Source organism: Rhodnius prolixus, unplaced genomic scaffold (genome assembly GCF_049639745.1).
Source record: "Rhodnius prolixus isolate KJV_2025 unplaced genomic scaffold, Rpr scaffold_15, whole genome shotgun sequence".
NCBI lineage: Eukaryota > Metazoa > Arthropoda > Insecta > Hemiptera > Reduviidae > Rhodnius > Rhodnius prolixus.
The window spans coordinates 7,640,004-7,658,392 of record NW_027411605.1 but is presented as its reverse complement, the minus strand read 5'-3'; the positions used below and the strand labels follow the sequence as shown (position 1 = coordinate 7,658,392).

Sequence of the window (18,389 nt, the reverse complement as noted above, 5' to 3'; positions counted from 1 at the left end):
TACTGACAATGGCAGACTTGAACATCGCTACGCTAAGTTTTAGAATTTTTATTCGTAACATTTTTCCAGTAAAGGGAAGACGGGATTAGCGCTGAGGAGGTATAAGGCCATATTGAATGTCATCAGAATTTCTTTTGTGCCGCACTCTCAAAGAATAAATGGATCTAACTGTTGATGGAAAGTGCAATGTTTGTGTACACTTTTAAAAGAAACATTTTGAAACTTTATTTAAGTTCGGTTCTTAGGGAGCAGTGAAGCTTAAAATCTCCTCTAAACTGACATTTACAAGCGTGAAATGTGATGCCAAAATTCCAAGTTAGAAGAATATCAGCCCACGGAAGTTCAACGCACGAGGAGGCTTACCGAGTTTTCTGCCTTTTTTTCATTAGATAATAAAGGCGAAAATCTCTCCGTCACTTTAGTTTGAATTTTTTTCTCAGGGAATATTCATGGGCTTTTCGGAGCCTTAAGAGGTCACGCTATCTTTAACAGGATCATCTAAATGAGAAAATGAGGTGAACATTCTAATGGTATGACAGCTACCGTTTTTGTAAAATTCAAAGCTTCCGGGTAATTTAATATTGGAAATTATTGAAAGTCATGATAAGAGACGGTCGTTTGAGATTGTACATATATATATGTACATATCTTATATATATATGAGAGATTGTACATATATATATATAAAAAGAGGAAAAATTAACTGTAACAATTACCTTATCGGGATGCACGGCAATGCACGCTTTTCTGTAGGCTTTCTTTACCTCAGCCGGTGAAACTAACTGGTGCATGTGACACTGCGTCCATTTAGCTTCACTCCACAACACTGCATGCAGTGACGTCAACAGTGCTCGGATATTATTCGTCTTTCCTTCAGTCCAATCCAATACCTGGAAAGAAAAGTAAGGCAAGAAATCAAACAAGGAAAAAAATGCAAGAGAAAATAGATTTCTTGCTTGACAACTTTTCAAGGCACTAAGTTACCAGAGAATATATTTGGTCGAACTAAGGCGGTCCCTGATTCATTGAAAAAGTAAGTATTCTGCATGAATGTGGCAGACTTGAAAATCGCTGCGTAAGTTCGCAAGAAGAAGGTATCAACCACTTTTGTAATGTATATGTAAGTATGTATGTTGATTCATGCCTTAATTAAATTAAATGAAGTCTCTTTAAATACTTAACTTGTAAAGAAGTTAGATAATCAATAATAGTTAGTAAAGTACTTAAATAGTAATTGCACATCCCAAAAAATATGCATACTTTATCTCATTTACTTTACATTTATATAACATAGTGGGGAGAAGATCCAGGGACAAATTAATTTAAAAATATACATAATTATAATACAGAATTTGAGGGCCTATCTCCAACCGTTCGGCTACCGTAGCGCCTTTCTGAGAGTGTCTCTCAGTCTCACATCCATTAGGATTCAAATTGTGTAAAGCTTGTCTTGATTTGTCTGATTTCACTTGTATCACCTCTTTTGTTGTTTTGGTTAGCTATGTATCTTATGAAAGAAAATGAACCTACAACACTGAATCCACTTGTTTAACAGTAATGATGACATCATACAAAACATTTTTTATCAGAGTTCCAAGATGCACTTTTCCAAATTTCAATAGCATTTAAAAATTTCTTACTAATTTACAAGATTGAACAAAGTGCTGACATAAGATACAAAACTAAAAGACTGCAAAAACTGTAAAGCCACTTATGCTGGCCAAACTTCCCAGTACTTAAACAAGAGATTGCATCAACATCAACACGACTGTCAGACGAAAATTCCTAATGATACGGACCTCTCCTCTCACAAAACATCATCTCGATCTAGAACTCGAATTTGACTTTGAAAACACATTTTTACTCATTAACATAAGCAGAATCAGGGACAAGCACTTACAACACTTACAGCCTCTCAAATTTTTCAATTACTGTACTTCCAGCCATGCTTAGCATATAATAGTTCACAACATGACTGTTTTTTCCAAATCTTTTGTTTTATGCCTAGTCAGTCCTATATTCCCGTTCTTCCATATGTCCCTAACACAGACAAATCCCTAAAGAAACCTATTTTATAAACAGATAAATAAATAAGTTCGATGTTTGGCTGCTATTAAAATATACACTATCACACCAATTTATTAAAAAATAAATTAAATGGTAAAAATAAGTAATTTTTTTTGCCCCCCCCCCAATTTTTGATGTTCGTATTTTTTTATTTTAGATTTGTATTTATTTATTTAACATACTAAAAAGATAGAAAAGAAAACTTCATATGTACTTAGTGCGCTAGTCGCCTTCGTCCACGACACCTAATTTGGTAGATGGAAGTAAAGCTCGCCTGGAAAAATAGGCAATTACTTCACTTTTTTTTTACATTAAGTATTTATTTTTAAACTGTTTGTTTATTTATAAATTACTAAAATAACTTTTGTGCCGACCCTAAAGTAAGCAATAAATTTACTGAACTACGGTAAAAATAAGTAGAATTAAAAAAATGTTTTCGACCACTCCTCAGTACTCCAAAAAATAATTCGTTAAGCTAATTTGGTCGATAACTAACCAATAATACTTATTAAAAGTTAAAACCAAATACCTTTAATTTATCTGGATCTGTTACTTTAGCTTGATCCTCCCGGCGCATCTCATTTATTGTTCGAGGACCAGATTCCTTCTTTGAGTTGAACGAGTATCCTTGACTACCAAGAAGATCGCCGAAAGCATCTTCAATATTTTTACCTACAAAAAAGATAGATGTGTGATAGAACTTAATACAAACGGAAAGAATGAAACAAGGTGTTTACAAACAAGGTACAAGATGTTGGGGAACTAGAACAAGTTTAACAATTCTGCATTCAAAATTCTGCAAATTAAGTTCAGTGTGTCGAGGCCATATAACAGAATCCTTGGGCAGTCATATTTCCTCCATGCGACGACAAATAATGGTCTACTTAGTTAAAAATAAATTTACTTAGTAAATTTATGAAACGACAATTTACTGCTACTAAGAATCCTGAATGAATTTCTTCATAGTGATCAAAGTCTAGATTTCCAGTGGAGTTCACAAAAACGTCTAAGTAGTCACTGAATATAAAAATAATGACCAGTTACCCGTGGCGAGTTGTGACTGTTGTTGCGAGCTTTTCACTGATTCAAAATGGGCTCGACTGTAGTTGGCTTCAGATGGAGTCTTTGATGGACTATTAGCATTGCTCATTGCTTTCGGTTTTGTTACTGTAAGTAAGAACATACCTTTATTATTAATGTTTTAAAAGTTAATTTCTACTTAACCAAAAAAGCAACTTACCTAACTCTTCAAAGATATCAGAATGCAAATTGGGACTGCTGACATTTCGTTGCATACTTCCTAAATTGGCGAAATGGCCCAGGTGATTGTTATTTTTCACTTGATCCAAGTTCACATTATCAACTGTTGCACTGGTGGGAATATTTAAATTTTCAATACCAGATGCCAGATTATTTGTAAAATCTGCAAAATTAGGCACATTTTCCGTTCCAGTATTTGAAGAAACAACATCAGCAGTAATGGTAGTAGAGGATGTGTCAGCCCAGTCGCCCAGTAAGTTTTCCGTTTCACAGGAAGCCTACAGAAGACAAAAAAAAAAAGACAACAAGAACTGGAAAAGCAAGAAAAAGAATTGAGACACATTAAAAAGACACAAATACTTTGTTAAACTAAAATATAATCTAGTTTGGACACTACGATTTTTTTTTGGAAATTTTACATTTTTGTTAAATTTAGAATCTGAACTCTTTTATTATAATTTTTTTTTTTTATAGATAAAGTTAAAGAGCTCTGTGAAAAATTAAACAATTTTAAGAGGAATAACAATTTCTACCTTATCCCCATTTCTTGAAATCTCCAAGAATGGTTCAAATAATGGATTTTTTGAAGGAGATTTAAAGTCATTGTTCTCGATGGAAACAGTTTCGGAAGTATCCCCTAAATTTAATAAATCTTCTACGGTATCCACAGGTTCTTTGAGCGACACTCCGTTACCCAGGTTTAAGAGATCGTCAGTTTCTTTGATGTCTAATTTCTCCTGCCGAATTAAGAAACATAAATACGAAATGTAAATCTGCCTTACGATACATTTATTAAAAGGGGAACCTATGAGTACCTTACCTGAGCGAGTGATCTGGCAGCAGGCGGAGGTCGTGGTGGTACAGGTCTGGGAGGTGGAGGTGTCGGTCTGCCAGGCATCTTGGGCGCTGCCACATGTAATACAACTTCAGAGATCATAAGTAATTATTAAAGTAATATTAATTTTTCAGGCAGAGCTTAATGACCAATTACCAAATCTAGCAAACTCAGAGTGGGGATTCTCATAAACAAATCCGCACTCATAACCACTTCACCAAACCCGCTCCATATTATTATTTTCCTATTATTACTAATTAGTACCCATAACCTGGAATTCTTCGTAAATTCAATTAAAATTTCAGTCACAAGATGATGGGCACTTGGGAAAATAATGTATGGATGCAGATCTGTTGAATCTGACCTGTCATTTTGCTTCTTAAGTTTCCGGTACACCGAACGCAATCCACACAGAGATCTTGCAACGTCACGCTGGAGTCAACTTGGTTAGAACTAAATACATGGGTATTATAAATGACTTTGTAAATCAAATCAAGCAATCTCAAAAATAAAAGAATGTAGCCCATTTACGGCGTAAGCGACATTTATAATTATTTCTTGAAATCTATTATTCAATGATGGCCAAAATAAAACAACTTCAATGTTATCTAACCAAACCATTCGGTGGTCTCATCTGCTTCCAGTTTTGAAGTGAACAAAATGTTTGGAGTTAGTTTACGATACTTCGCCCAAGGTGACAACGTGACTGTAGGATCTCCTGCCTCTTCACAGTTCAAGGTAACTAGCAGATTCCGCTGGTAATGGTCTCCTTGGTCAACATCGTCCACTTCAGTTCTGCAGCAACAATAAACAATAAATCAACTTATCACTGTAGCGGGGAGATAGTCCCTTCTTCAGGGATCTTGGCTCCCTGCAGGTACGCTAGCTTATAAACTCAAACCATAATCACTCCAACATCCACACAAAACAATTAGGACCACAACAAAATTCATAAAGAGAATGTCTGCAGCAACTAATTTTCATCGTTCTTCACCCACTCTACTACACATTAACTTTTAGCTTTTACCATCTACTGACACTTAAGGGAGAACGCATTAGATCTCCGGATTTGGCATTATTTTTGTTTCACTTCCTCTTTTATCGGCAATGAAAATCACTCTTTAAACGGCGACTCTCCCCTTCCCTACAAAGCTGACAAAAAAATTCGTATAGTCTATGATATTTCATCAATCGCCATTCCGCGTAAAATATCTTTCACTCGTCAAGGTACAAGAGTTGAACAAAACTAATGTACTAAAAGTCAACACAATCAAACAGTTTTAAGGTAAATAAAAGGCAAGTGAAAAATTTTGTATGCCTTTCTGTGGGTTTCCTGAGTGGATTGCGTAAAAATCAAACGGATAGAGAAATCTTCCAAAAGAATACACATTTGTAACAACATCTTACGATTTAAATATAATCACTCACACGAGAGGCCAAAAAAAAAAAAAAAAAAAAAATATAATCACTCGTCTAAAAACCCTGGAAATCTCAAAAGGAGTAATGCTACCCAAGAAATAGTTCAGTATTCAATTGAAAGCATGTAACATCAAGACTCAGTAAAAAAATTGTATAGTAACAGGCTAGAAGAGAAATTGAAAAGTTTAGATTGTATTGACAATGGAAACCCATATAAGGAGATATGTAAAAATATCCACTAGCGGCTTCCGAAGCCTTCGGAGTTACAGCAAAAGAAAAATGCACCGGTATCAAATACTGGAGGAACGAAGAAATGGAAGAAATTGTTAGGGGGGAAAAAAACTATATAATAATTGGCTGAGCCGCAGAGATGAGATGAATTTAAAAAATTATAGAACGGCCTTAGGGAAAGTTGAAAAAGAAAGGCATTGAAAATCTACTGGGAAAACTCTTGTAAATATATAGGTACCTACATCGATGGGCAAAAAACTAGTGAAGCTTGGCGTACCCTAAGGAGAATGAAAGGTTCAAAAGTGAGAAACAGCTTTCCAGTAATTAAGGAACAAGAGTGGGTTGATTATTTCTCAGATTTGTTTAGTGAGGACAGACCAGATTTTATTACGAACTCCGACTATTTTACAGAATTGGACGGTGAAGGAATCCCTACGGTTACTATTGAAGAAGTAGACTCAGCACTTAAGGGAATGAAGAATGGAAAGTCTCCTGGCCCCGGATCTATCTACATAGAACTGATTAAGGCAGGACCAATTAGCTTTTAAACTTAAACTAAGCTTGCTCGGAATACATGTCCGAACTCTTGAAAGGAAAAGAAGTTCCAACATAATGGAGGAGGATGGGTCTTATAACCCCAATGTCTAAGAAAGGGCAAAGGAAAGACTGCTCCAACTACAGGGGAATCACCGTAACAAGGGTATACGGGCGCATCCTAAACAGCAGACTTGAGGAAGAAGTTAAGCATGTCATTAGCGAAGAGTAGGAAGGTTTTCGAGCTGGTAGATCATGTATCGATCATATCTTCAGCCTCAAAATGCTCATCGAGAAAAGATTAGCCTGTGATCGGGAACTCCACATGATCTTCGTGGATTTGCAAAAGGCCTATGATACTGTACCACTAGCCAAATTGTGGGAAGCTCTTCATAATGTAGGAGTCAAAAGATACCTCAATAGAGCAATTCAAGGACTAATATAAGAATGCAAGTGGAGCAGTAAAAGTAGGTGGGCGGATCTCCGCAAGTTTCCCGGTAAATAAAGGACTGAAGCAGGGTTGCTGTTTATCCCCTTTCCTTTTTAACATATATGTAGAGCAAGACCTCAAACACTGGAAAATATCCTGCTGCAAAATGGGTGTACCTGTTGGTGATAAGTTTATCCACTCCCTCCATTACGTCGATGACCAGGTAATAATAGCGTCAGAGGCAGAGGATGTGAGCTACATGTTCAGGAAATTAATAGCCGTGCATTCCAGATGGGGGCTAAGCGTTAGCAAAAAGAAGACTGAATACATGGTGTTCAATGCTCCTCCCGTTCCGGTAGAGATAGATGGCTAGATATTATATCCAATATGAAAGGAATTTAAATATCTTGGATACTGACTGTCATCTGCAGGAACAAGTGAGTTAGACATTGAACACAAAGTAAATAATAGCAAGAAAATTATAAATGCAATAAACGCGACCCTCTGGAGCAAGGAAATAGGAATAAAAACAATAAAGAAGATTTACCACTCATTTGTGGAAAGTGTAGTCACATACGGAGCAGAAAACTGGGCGTTGTCCAGAAGAGCTGAAAGTAGCTTGTTGGCCCTAGAAATGGACTTCTGGGGATTGAGAGAGGGGGACTGGGAGAATAGAGAGCGGTGGCTATTGGGTATCGGGGATATGTCCGCATAGGTTGTAAACTACCCGGGAAAAGAAGAACATCTTACAAACGTACTACTTCAATCAGCCTTAATATTATCTCTATGAGGTAATTTAATTATTAATTAAGGTGCTGGCTAAATAGCTAAATAATACAAAAAAACAAAAACAAAAAAAACGTTCGATACTGGGCTTATGTTGCTCAATTCTGTTTTCTTTTTGCGCGGCTACGTGGGTTTAGTGAGGCCTTACGATACATCGAGCTCTCCCCATCAGATACAAATAATATTGCCTGCGTTATTCCTAGGTACATGCTAGGTTTGTACGTTCTCTTTCTTTGATTGCCATTTCATTTACTATTATTCAACAGTAGTCGGAAATCCTTGGTCGGACAATGGATTCTAACATTGCTCAAGCAACTTGACTTTCATCGTTGGATCAAGAACACGTGCGACGAAAAAGTAAAGCCCGTTAACACGCACAGGTTTAAATCTCAGAGTTTCCTGCTTTTATTATTAATATTATTACTTTGATTTGTGCAATGTTCTTTTACTGTTTTTCTATTCCTAACTCTTCACTTTTCGAAATGGCATTTTTTCGGATTTTTGAAACAAATAGCAAAAGAGCAAACAAGTTATTCACATCTCTATAGATCTTACATTAAATAAAAGCGTACCTACCTTGGAAAAATCAAAGTACTATCATTTGTGAACGCTGTATTAAATTGTAATCGTAACATCTTTATTGGAGTAACTCTAGTTAACACTTGACGAGCGTGGTACACTATTACTGTAACATCGCCGCTCACTGAACACCTTATTGGAAGTACTACCTGCACATACAATATTTTTTGTAACATAAATATGACCTAAAATTCAATATTTAGATGAGATTGTAGGAATACTTTAATTTAAACTACCATGGAAGTAAAAACACTGTCAAAATCAATGTTCATCACGTTAAAAAATTTCGTAGAAAATGATGAGAAAACATTTTGCATTCACACTATTATTTCTTACATAATTTATGTAAAGAAAGTTTTTTCAAAAAATTTGCGCCAAAAGTAGCTAAAAACTTCTTTTATTCAGTAAAATGGCTACTCGCTAACCGAATATCTTCAAATTTGGAATTTTAAGTCCGTTTTGATTCGTAATAATAAAACACAGATAATCTTAATGACACTTTAGACCGAAGTTTACCCATCATTCTTCGAGAATGACCTTAAGGAACATATTCCTAAGTTTCAAAAAAAGTTTTAGATAAACATGTTTGCAAGGAGCAAACGAATTTAAAGAAAAATTCGTAACGAAGATACGTAACGTTTCGAAGATATCGCCAAAAAGGAAAAATTACCCACCAGTTAAGAGGCAGTTCTAGTTGGCTTCTTAGTCTAACAGCTTGCTTATAGCCCGATTCCATGGTGGCACCGAGTCTACTTCAAGTTAGAACTTTCTATGATTTTTCCGTTTTCAAATTACAAACAGACCAATTAGTGAAACTTCCTTTTCGGACTCAATATAGATATTTATGGTGACAATTCAAAATCGAAAACATGCGCTAGAACAGGTTGAGAAAGTATTATTAATATAAATATCAATGTAATATTTAAATTTACTAATACACTAATTTTTTAAGCAATTCGGCGCCAAACAGTTCAGCACCCTAGAGAGCTCAATAGGAACCCAGCCGGTCTGTCGTCTCAATATCCCTACACTCTAAATGCCCATCAGACAAGGAAGGCCATTTTTCGCTGCCAATTTTTATCGGGGTTACCAAATAGTTTCACATTAGCCTAGGAATGACTTCGTAGGACTTGAAAGCTACCTGCCTATATGAGGAGATGGCACTGAAAAATGAAGTTCCTTTTTATTTATATAAACTAACCTTAGCATGAGAACAAAGAAATAAAGCCATCCTCTCGTATTCGTCTAATGTAGTGAACACTTTATCTTCACCTTGGAATACTTCAACGTAAGGACGGCATCCATCTCTGTTTGATAGTAAAAACAAAACAAAATTAATCATACAAAAACTTAAATAAATTAAGAAAAAAGAAAAGCGGAACACTCAGTCGACTTGGAAAACTTAGTTATGTAGTTGGTGTAATTGTGTCAAATTTGCTTTAAACGTAAAATAATTATTACTCAAGTATAAGTTACAATATTTAAATAATACCTTTGTATTGCGGCACTTTGCAACTCATTATTACAGGGTTTGAATTCTAAGGATAAACAGATTTCTCATAACTGCCTCAAACAACTTTCTCTAGCAGAGAACTGTTTCAAATAAAAGTATAACCAAAGTTTTCATGTGGGTGGGTAGCAGTCCAAAGTTCTCAAGGAAATATGAAAAAATAAAAACCTGAACTTGTATAAAAAGTTTTTCAGAGTTTCGCAAATCTTGGGTTCTAGCATTGTTATTATTGACTTTGTACAGTTTTTATAGCTCAGAACATTTTTACTGAAGTGGCAGTTTAGAGGAAAGCAAAATTTAACAATTTATTTACCTTCAAAATTTGTTTTCTATTAGAGATAAAACATGTCGAGAAAAATCGCGAAAAAATAAGAAAACATTAGGGTGAAGGGACCAGTAATTGACTGGGCACCAGTAATTGACATACCAGATATAAACTGGTATTATAAGGGATATGAGCCGTTTTTAGTGGTGATTCTTTCAATTTCGTTATTGAGAAGCCTTTAGGCAGCAGTTCCAGAAAAATATTAATTATTGGAAGGTTCCTTGGTATCAGTGGAAGGTTATTTGTGTTAAAAGTTCAAAATCAAGGAAAAAACAAGCCGTTGCTAAGGAGGATTGATAAGAAAATAATTTTTCTTTTTTCTTATTTTTCGTTTATTTGTTCATATATTCGAGTGGTTATCAATGTTCTGTTATAATTAGTATCACTTGTAGATTTCATTTATGTAGTTTTTTTTTTAATTATAAGAAGCATTGAGGATTAAAATGGGGCTGTCAATCACTGGTCCTTGAAACGGCAATCTGCCCGGTAATTGACATGTATGTCAATTAATAGTCCTACAGCTTTTTTTTTGAAACCAGTGATTGACTTCCAGGGAAAATGATAAGATAGGTTGATAAATTTTATTATAATTAAAAATTCAATACATTGTAAAATAAAATCATTGATAAAAATCGGCAACATAAAATAAATAGTAAAACTTCCAACAAAATATGTTTAAATTAATGAATTAGCAAATGTACGCCTTATTTCAAGAGGGCATGCAGAATGATTATTCTGTACAGAACAACAATGTATGAACAACAAACTGGAATAGTCGAGATCGCCGAACAGTTTCACGAGGCCAACGTGAATGATAAAAACGACGCCTACTTATCGGAGTTAGAAAATCTCTCATACTCCCTCAGTTTTGGGTCCTTGCCACATTCCAAAGAAGAAAGGGAGGAAATGGCTGAACCATAGAATTCCATCAAATAAAACGGCCAGGGGAAAAATGAAGCTCCCTCAAGAGAAGTACCAGGTGCGAAATTAAACATAAGTGGAGAAGTTGGTGACTTAGTGATGTTACACATTACTTACTTTTTAATCTAGTTTTTTTTTCATTGATGTTTCATTTATTTATTACTGTTGTAAGTGCGAATGCTTACAACCTGAGGCGGGATGCGATTAACGTGCACACAGTGTATATATAAATGAGCCCAAGAGGTAACTCAGTAATAATAAACAATCAAATACTGTTTAGATGCAGAAAATAAGAATGAATTACATTCAGATAGTTTGGTTTCGAAGCAAATGACACTGGCAGCACAGATTGTGGAAAATATTAGCGAAGCGCTCCAAAAGAAGGGAAGCGTAGGAGAAATTTTGTTCACTAGAAAGCGAACCCAAGGACGCGTAGATGCCATCAGTAGCAACGTTATAGGCGGAATGGATAAAACAAGGATGTGACCACATAGTCTAATCGGAAGTAGAGAGTTTGGTAAAGTGAGAACCAAAAAAAAATTCCCAAAAAGAGGTTTAAGTAACAAAATATTTAGCGGAAACTAAAGGATAAGAGAGCGGAAGAGTTGAGAGAAAGAGATAAAAGCGAGCCGACAGACATTGTGTACGATCTAACATGTATGTTAGCTAATATCTCCTTGGCACTATTGAAAGTAAGGGCTGTTATTCAAATTACCTGTCTTGGCTTGGGGAACTTAATTAAAACTGTCCAGTAGGACAGTTGTGTAAGGGTTGGTCGTCAAAAACTGCATAAAATAGCGTAATGTTGAAAAATATTAGATTATTTAGGTTTGCCTATTTAAAAACTAATTAATTATGAATAAGACCGATTTTTGTTATAAATCCAATTGAAAAAGTGATTTAGGTGATTTAAGTGATTTATTTAGATTTAAAAGTGATTTTGAATGCATACCTTATGTCGTTTCATGAATATATCTGTATGTCAATTACTGGTCCCACCCCATGTCAAACACTGGTTCCACCGAAAATTCGGTATGTCAATTACTGGGTCATTGACATACTTCCAAAAAAAATCATTTTTGGTTGACATAAAGATCGAATTTACTGCTTTTAAAATATTAATAAAATAAAATACATCCTACTGGAGCGGTACAATTTTACAACCTACACCTGGAGCCAAAATAACGGAAGTTATTCTACCTTAAACTCGAATTTTTTCTTAAGCAGTCAATTACTGGTCCCTTCACCCTACATATTATCTTATTTGTACATATTAATATTTATTATTAAGAATAAATTTATTTGTGATCAATAGAGGAAATTTTCAATAATTAAAATTTGGATAATTCTTGATTCTAAATTTGGCCACAGGTTGCAGCAAATCCAATAGTTCGCTATTTTCACAATAACTGCATAAATCATTTTATATTTTCTTTTATTTTTCAGTCGTGTGGCGCTAGTTCTCTCTTTCCACTCTCCTACCCCCTTTTTTTATTTCAAATTTCCTAATCCTCTAACCCAGTCCGTCTATACGGTATCCTATCTATAGTCAGGCCTGTAAACCTAAAATGTAATGCTAGAAAATTTGACACAATCGTAATACTTCCTAGTAAAATTATCACTAGTAATGCAATTTTGTATTTTATTATAAGAAAACAATGTGTGGAAATGTACCTGTTTTTATTAAACAGCGGAACTGGTTGTATAATCAATGACATTATTCTAATTTTACTACAACTTAAAGTTGGCTGCGGGTTGCTCAGAATTTGTGAAAAATATTCTAAATATCTGTGGAAAAATAAATGCATAAGGAAAAACTTCACTATTAAGGATACCTAACGGCGGCGACATGCTCAAAATTGCAAGATTCTACCTGAGATGAGAAGGTTGTAGATTTGGTGGGGTTCTCTTGACGGCGTACAGTTGCAAAGCATCTTGTGGGCGCGTAACGAAACCTACATATAAAAGGAATGCACTAACTAAAATCGCCGAACTACATTTACCATCCTGAAACATTAAACAAAAATTACAATAAACAGATAAAATAAATAAAATAAAAGCTCTGGTGTGAATTCCTCTCACCATTTTTTCTTACCTAATTTACAAATTTCTACAAACCCGAATTACAAAAACATATTTAATTCTTATTAACATTGTTCCGTACAACAAACCGTACAACCCACTCCCTCTCCCTGAATGAATTTCCCTGGAACAATGTTACAAATAAAACGTGAAGGTCGCAGAACCAAAACGAAATTCATAGTTTTGACTCATAGTCTTAATTAATTAATACAGTAAAGTGATATTTCTTATAATGTCTGGGTTAAAAATCATATTCATAGTACATTTGTTAAACCTAAACGAAATATCGAACTTGAAAACTATTTTCAGTAGCAAATAACCCTTTTTAAGAGGACCTCAAATCATCTACTCTTGTCACTAACTCAAAACTGAAAGTGCACCAGGAGAATTGGATTAGCCACTTGATCAGGAATTTTGGCGTGTTGCAGATGTCAGGGATACTTGATGTATGTAAATATTACGGTTAAGAGAAACCAACATGCTCAGTCCAATCCAATGTGTCATGCGACGCGCGCCGAAAGATTGTCGAGAGCAACCAACAGGAGCACAGATAGCCTCACTGATAACATTAACTTGTCCTTAAAAAAAAAATCGGTCTTTAAAAGGCGTAAATTTTGCCAAAAAACCATCGTAGTAACCAGGTACTGACGATATACTTGATCTTTGGAAGAGAAGGGATGTGAGGCAGGAGGGAGTAGTTATAGATAACCCTGTAAATTAGGGGATTTTTAAAAAAGTCTGGGAGATTACGAGAGAAGGAGGAGTGCACACTGCATAAAACATTCTGAACGTCTTAATTTGGATGCCATCTTTGGAAGATACCTGGGGAAGGATTGCACAGGCAACAGGGAGTTTTATTCCTGTTTCTCCCAGAGCTCGTTATTTCTTGTATTTTTTCTGGAGAGCATAATCCTGAATTTACTGACCTGAACTTAACTATAGAATATGAATAAGCTACTTCTTCACTTGGAAGTGCCTTTGGAGGGAGCAGGAGAGATCTATTTCATCTCAGTGCAAAATACCCAGAAAACATAATATCTACCTTTTATTTTCCTAAAGTCAACAAACACTTCTTAAAAGTTTTATACATTACTATAGAAAAAGTAACATGCTTTGGTACTTACGTGGCAAACTATAAAACAAATATTGGTAGACTGACTAGATAAAAAATGATACATATGTTCGCACAATATATACATACTCTGAAGTGATGGACATCTCTTACTCCAACCACATTCAACTATCTAAAAATATCAACGAATAAAATTAATCTAAGAATAAATACACTTTCCCAATCAATTTAAGTACTAGTAAAGAATAATTTTCTTACAGTAGTGTTAGGAAATCGTTGTAAAGGTAACGGAGAGGAAGCTAAGTTGAATATTGCACTATTTGACAACGAATGTCTTGATTCTATGGTGAATTTCAAATCTTGCATTGTGTCCGGACCTTCTATGTAATTAATTACACAAATTCTAGATGTTATATAACTTGCTGCCATTTCTTCGCTGCGCACCATAGTTCTACAATATTTTTATATCGAGTCAATAAAACAATTGCTAAGATAAAAATAATCAATTAGAGTAGAAATAATATAGGCTATAGAATAGAGCAGATGCGGTTTTATTAAGTTTAGTAAGTGTACAAGTATTTCATATTAACAAAATTTATGGAGCAAAACAGTTTTGTAAGCAGTAAAGAATATGTTTACTTTTTAATCTAGTAAATTCTAACCTCCAACGTATTACAATATAAAAAAAAATCTTTTATAAGAATACTAATATAAAGAACAAATTTTTAAAACATATTTAACAAGAGAAATCTATAGATTGCTTCTAAATGGCAAAAATATGCTAGCGATCATTTGACAAGCTATAAAATGGTTAAGATATAAACTGTTGAGCGTACACTGCCTCGATTATTACCGCTAATTGTAAATTTTTTTTCCGGACATGGCCCAAAGAACCACAATATCCCCACCACCTATTTAAAGCCGGCAAGAAATCATTTGTTGTTTTTTTCTGATCGAAAAAACGGCGTAGGTAAGTAGCGACACCATCTCCTATCCCTAATGGGATGCAATTAGTTTCTGGCTCACCAAGTTGGGGATAACCACCTTTTCCTCGCCAATCCTTTCTTTACCCTTTACAGGGTTGTCTGAAAGAATCCTGGGTTACTGAACCTCTGTCCTTCCGGTACTGGGCACAAAACAGTAGCTGGACAAGTTCTTCGGGCGTGCGATCAGTCACGTTATACCTTTTGTGTGAAACACTGAACTACGGGCGTAAGCCAAGTTCCAAGTCATTGCAGTTAGGTTATATCGTTGTAGTCGATGTTGTTAAGCATTAACTCCAATAACTGTGTCTACGAGTTGAGAAAGAGGAAAAATTCATTGCCAGTGCCAACCCGTAGTTGGAAGTGCACTTGCTAGATGTGTGCGGTTAACCATAGCTAGTTAGGGTTGCCTTTCTTAATTCTGGTGGTGTAATTTAATGGTTTCGCCATTTCACGCGTTGGCTGTACGAATTCAGACTGTCCTTAAATGGACCAAGCGGGAATTGCATCCTACGGCGTTTTCAGAAGGTCTTGCAATCAACCAACTGGAGCAGTGACATTTCCCTCGTTCATCTCCCTAATTAAAAGAGTCCCGTGTTTGCGCGAGGGGATTGGTAAATCCCAATGGGGTAGGAAAGGTGCTAAAAGAACCCCAAGTACTAAAAGAAACGGGCGAGACGGGAAGAATGATCAAAAAAGAAGAAAAAGAAAAAGAAATCCATCTGACCTGTCCCAGCAAAGTCCCAGTGAACTCACTTAATACTCCTCATAAAAGTGGTAGAACAATATACTTGTCATTTGATAAACTCAGAAGGCAACAATATAGTGAAACGGCTCTTTAGAGGAAATCATAACTCTCCTCTCTAGAAAACCCACTAAATTAAGTTTAAGTTTTCTGGAAAAATGACTCAAATACAAGTTAATAAAAGACCTAGATGTAAATATATACGAATGTGTATGAGTACACAAGTTAAGAGAATCACTGAAACCTTTTAGATACAATAATATTTCTGTTAAGCCAATTTTATTAAAATTTAGGATTTATATCGTATTAACAATTTAAAATCAACACAATAATTTAATGTATTGAAATACTTAGATGGTGGATTAGAGGGAAGCCGAACATAACCCATCCCTTAAAATGCCCTTTAAAGTATATTTAAGGAAACTTCTCTGTCAAAAGGACAAGGATTTTCAATCTTTAAATAGAATGGATACGAAATAGGCATATTTTGAAGATATGGCTAAATTTTAAAAGGTGTAGAATATTTCTTATGTAGCTCTTACACCTTTGCGTTGTATTGTACGAATCTACTTCTGAATTTTCCTATCACAAACCAGAACATTAAACCATCAAAAAGTATATAATAACTTACTGTTGTACTGTGTGCACCACTTTACTAGAAGTATCGCGTAAATTTTTTAAAAAACTGCCGGCTCCTCCTTTAATTTGTGAAAATAATCCTCCACCAGGAGCCGCACTGCCTGCCATCGACTGCGGATTTGGAGGCCGGCTGCAAACAAATAAATAAATATAGTAAAAGGACAACAATACAGGGAGATAAATAAAAATAATAACACCGGATGTTGCATGATATGAAGAGGGATCTCTTATCACTGTAGATACACAGATAGTAACACAGTAACAATGAAAACGTCTTCCACCTCCTTTAACATTAAAACAAAAGAACATCAAGGGGCAAGACTTTTTCTTACTGTAATTCAGAAGTTGTTCATCTATTCTAAATAATTTACTTAATATTATTTGCCTATTGTATTGTAGGTTCACAAAAACCTCTTTACAAAAACTTACAGTTCAAAAAGTTAAGTATAAGGGTTGATTAAATGCCAAAGGTACACAAATCAGCAAGTACCCAACATTTCATTCATACTTGAGAACGTGATTTCAGCCATTTAGAAACGTTCGAAAAAGCATGTGTTTAATGGAATTATTATAACAATCGATATCATTTAAGTAATTTTATTGCATTAACTTTTCATGTGTTTGTCTTTCAGCAAGATAGAGTGGTTGAGGATTACTTACTTCAATGCCGGAAATGAAAAAAAACTCCTCTTACTGTTTCTACTTGTCTGCTCCTACCAGTAGTTGCAAGAAGGGGCATCAAGAGGAGTTAGAAATCGGATTTCGTTGTATAACCACCAGCTTCCAACTCCTGCTTTGAGAGATGTTACGTTTCTGGTGTTAACAACTATAATGACAACCATTTCTCATTATAGGAAAAAATTAGAGCACCAAATAAAGTTAGATTGTTTTTAAAACAATAATTGGTGCCAAAACATTGATTCAAAATTCTTTTCGCACTTCTGGTTGGTTAGCACTTGTAGTTCTTAATGCAAAATACCTCACCTTCTATTAGCAAATGGTATCAGTAATCCCATACACCTTTAATCGCCGATCGTCCAGAACCGTTGCTCCATTTCTTTGATCTTAAAGAAAAGGAGCAGACTATTAATGCCCAACTTTGGTGAATCTTCACTGGCCATAATCGACCAAAACGAAAACTGTTATGGAAGCACGCACTTCAAGAAAATCCACACAACACACTTCTTTAAAAAGCTGAACATTGATTTACGTAATTGCGGTACGTGTACTAACATAACAAAAATGTAATCTCCTTAACAGAAACTAACAGTTTAAAAAGTTAAGTATAAGGGCTGATTAAACGCTAAAAGGTATACCAATCTGCAGTTACCCAACAATTCATTCATACTTCGGTATTAATTTCAGCCATTTAGAAACGTTCGAAAAAGCATGTGTTTATGGTAATCAAACTCTTTACGGTAATTAACTAATTTATAATTGGAGTACAAAGAAAACTGTTTACTACAACTGTAAAAGTTGCAGGTAAAAACTCAGTGGAGAATATGCTAATTTGTTTAAAAAATTAAGGAAGCTATATTATTTCTAACCTTTAAAGAATAATCTCACTAAAATAATGTTTGAACAGCAGTCACTGAAGAAGCTAGATTAAATGAGCGAAATAAACTTTTCAACCAGATATTAGGATGTTTGTGTAAGAGGCATGAGTCCATAGATTGAAATGATGATCTCATCCTACCGGTCACAGATTGTGAGCAGTCGTTTTGCCACAGCCCAATATACTATACATATGTACAATCTAGCGATTAGTAAATATTAGTTTACCTTGGAGCCGGACTACGAGATCTTGGACTATTGTTTGCTGAAGTGCTGTGAACAGGACTAGAATTCACCGCATTCTCTGCAGCAGTATTTCCTACTTTCGAAACATAAAACATATAAATTACCTTTAAAAAAAGGGAGGTTACCACTCACCTAACTTTTTTATATAATTTTATTACATTAACATGACAA

The 18,389-nt window shown here is 35.0% G+C and overlaps 1 protein-coding gene across 6 annotated transcripts in view; it reads right to left on the bottom strand.

Moving 5' to 3' along the window:
• aux (cyclin-G-associated kinase) overlaps positions 1 to 18,389 on the bottom strand; it is a 41,887-nt gene that overhangs the window by 10,282 nt on the left and 13,216 nt on the right. For 5 of the 6 annotated variants that reach the window (XR_012459107.1, XR_012459106.1, XM_074129841.1 and 2 more), the window contains 15 exons: positions 18,201 to 18,294; positions 16,411 to 16,548; positions 14,310 to 14,502; positions 14,104 to 14,223; positions 12,771 to 12,904; positions 12,572 to 12,685; positions 9,343 to 9,448; positions 8,139 to 8,290; positions 4,776 to 4,957; positions 4,148 to 4,233; positions 3,861 to 4,064; positions 3,308 to 3,605; positions 3,112 to 3,234; positions 2,597 to 2,739; positions 717 to 890 (listed from right to left, as the gene is read on the bottom strand). Coding sequence is in view for 4 of the 6 variants with exons in the window: in XM_074129841.1 (XP_073985942.1) it covers positions 717 to 890; positions 2,597 to 2,739; positions 3,112 to 3,234; positions 3,308 to 3,605; positions 3,861 to 4,064; positions 4,148 to 4,233; positions 4,776 to 4,957; positions 8,139 to 8,290; positions 9,343 to 9,448; positions 12,572 to 12,685; positions 12,771 to 12,904; positions 14,104 to 14,223; positions 14,310 to 14,502; positions 16,411 to 16,548; positions 18,201 to 18,294 (2,261 nt within the window). In the remaining 2 variants the exon portion in view is untranslated. The remainder of the gene's footprint in view (positions 1 to 716; positions 891 to 2,596; positions 2,740 to 3,111; positions 3,235 to 3,307; positions 3,606 to 3,860; positions 4,065 to 4,147; positions 4,234 to 4,775; positions 4,958 to 8,138; positions 8,291 to 9,342; positions 9,449 to 12,571; positions 12,686 to 12,770; positions 12,905 to 14,103; positions 14,224 to 14,309; positions 14,503 to 16,410; positions 16,549 to 18,200; positions 18,295 to 18,389) is intronic. The other variant, XM_074129840.1, reaches the window with a different exon arrangement.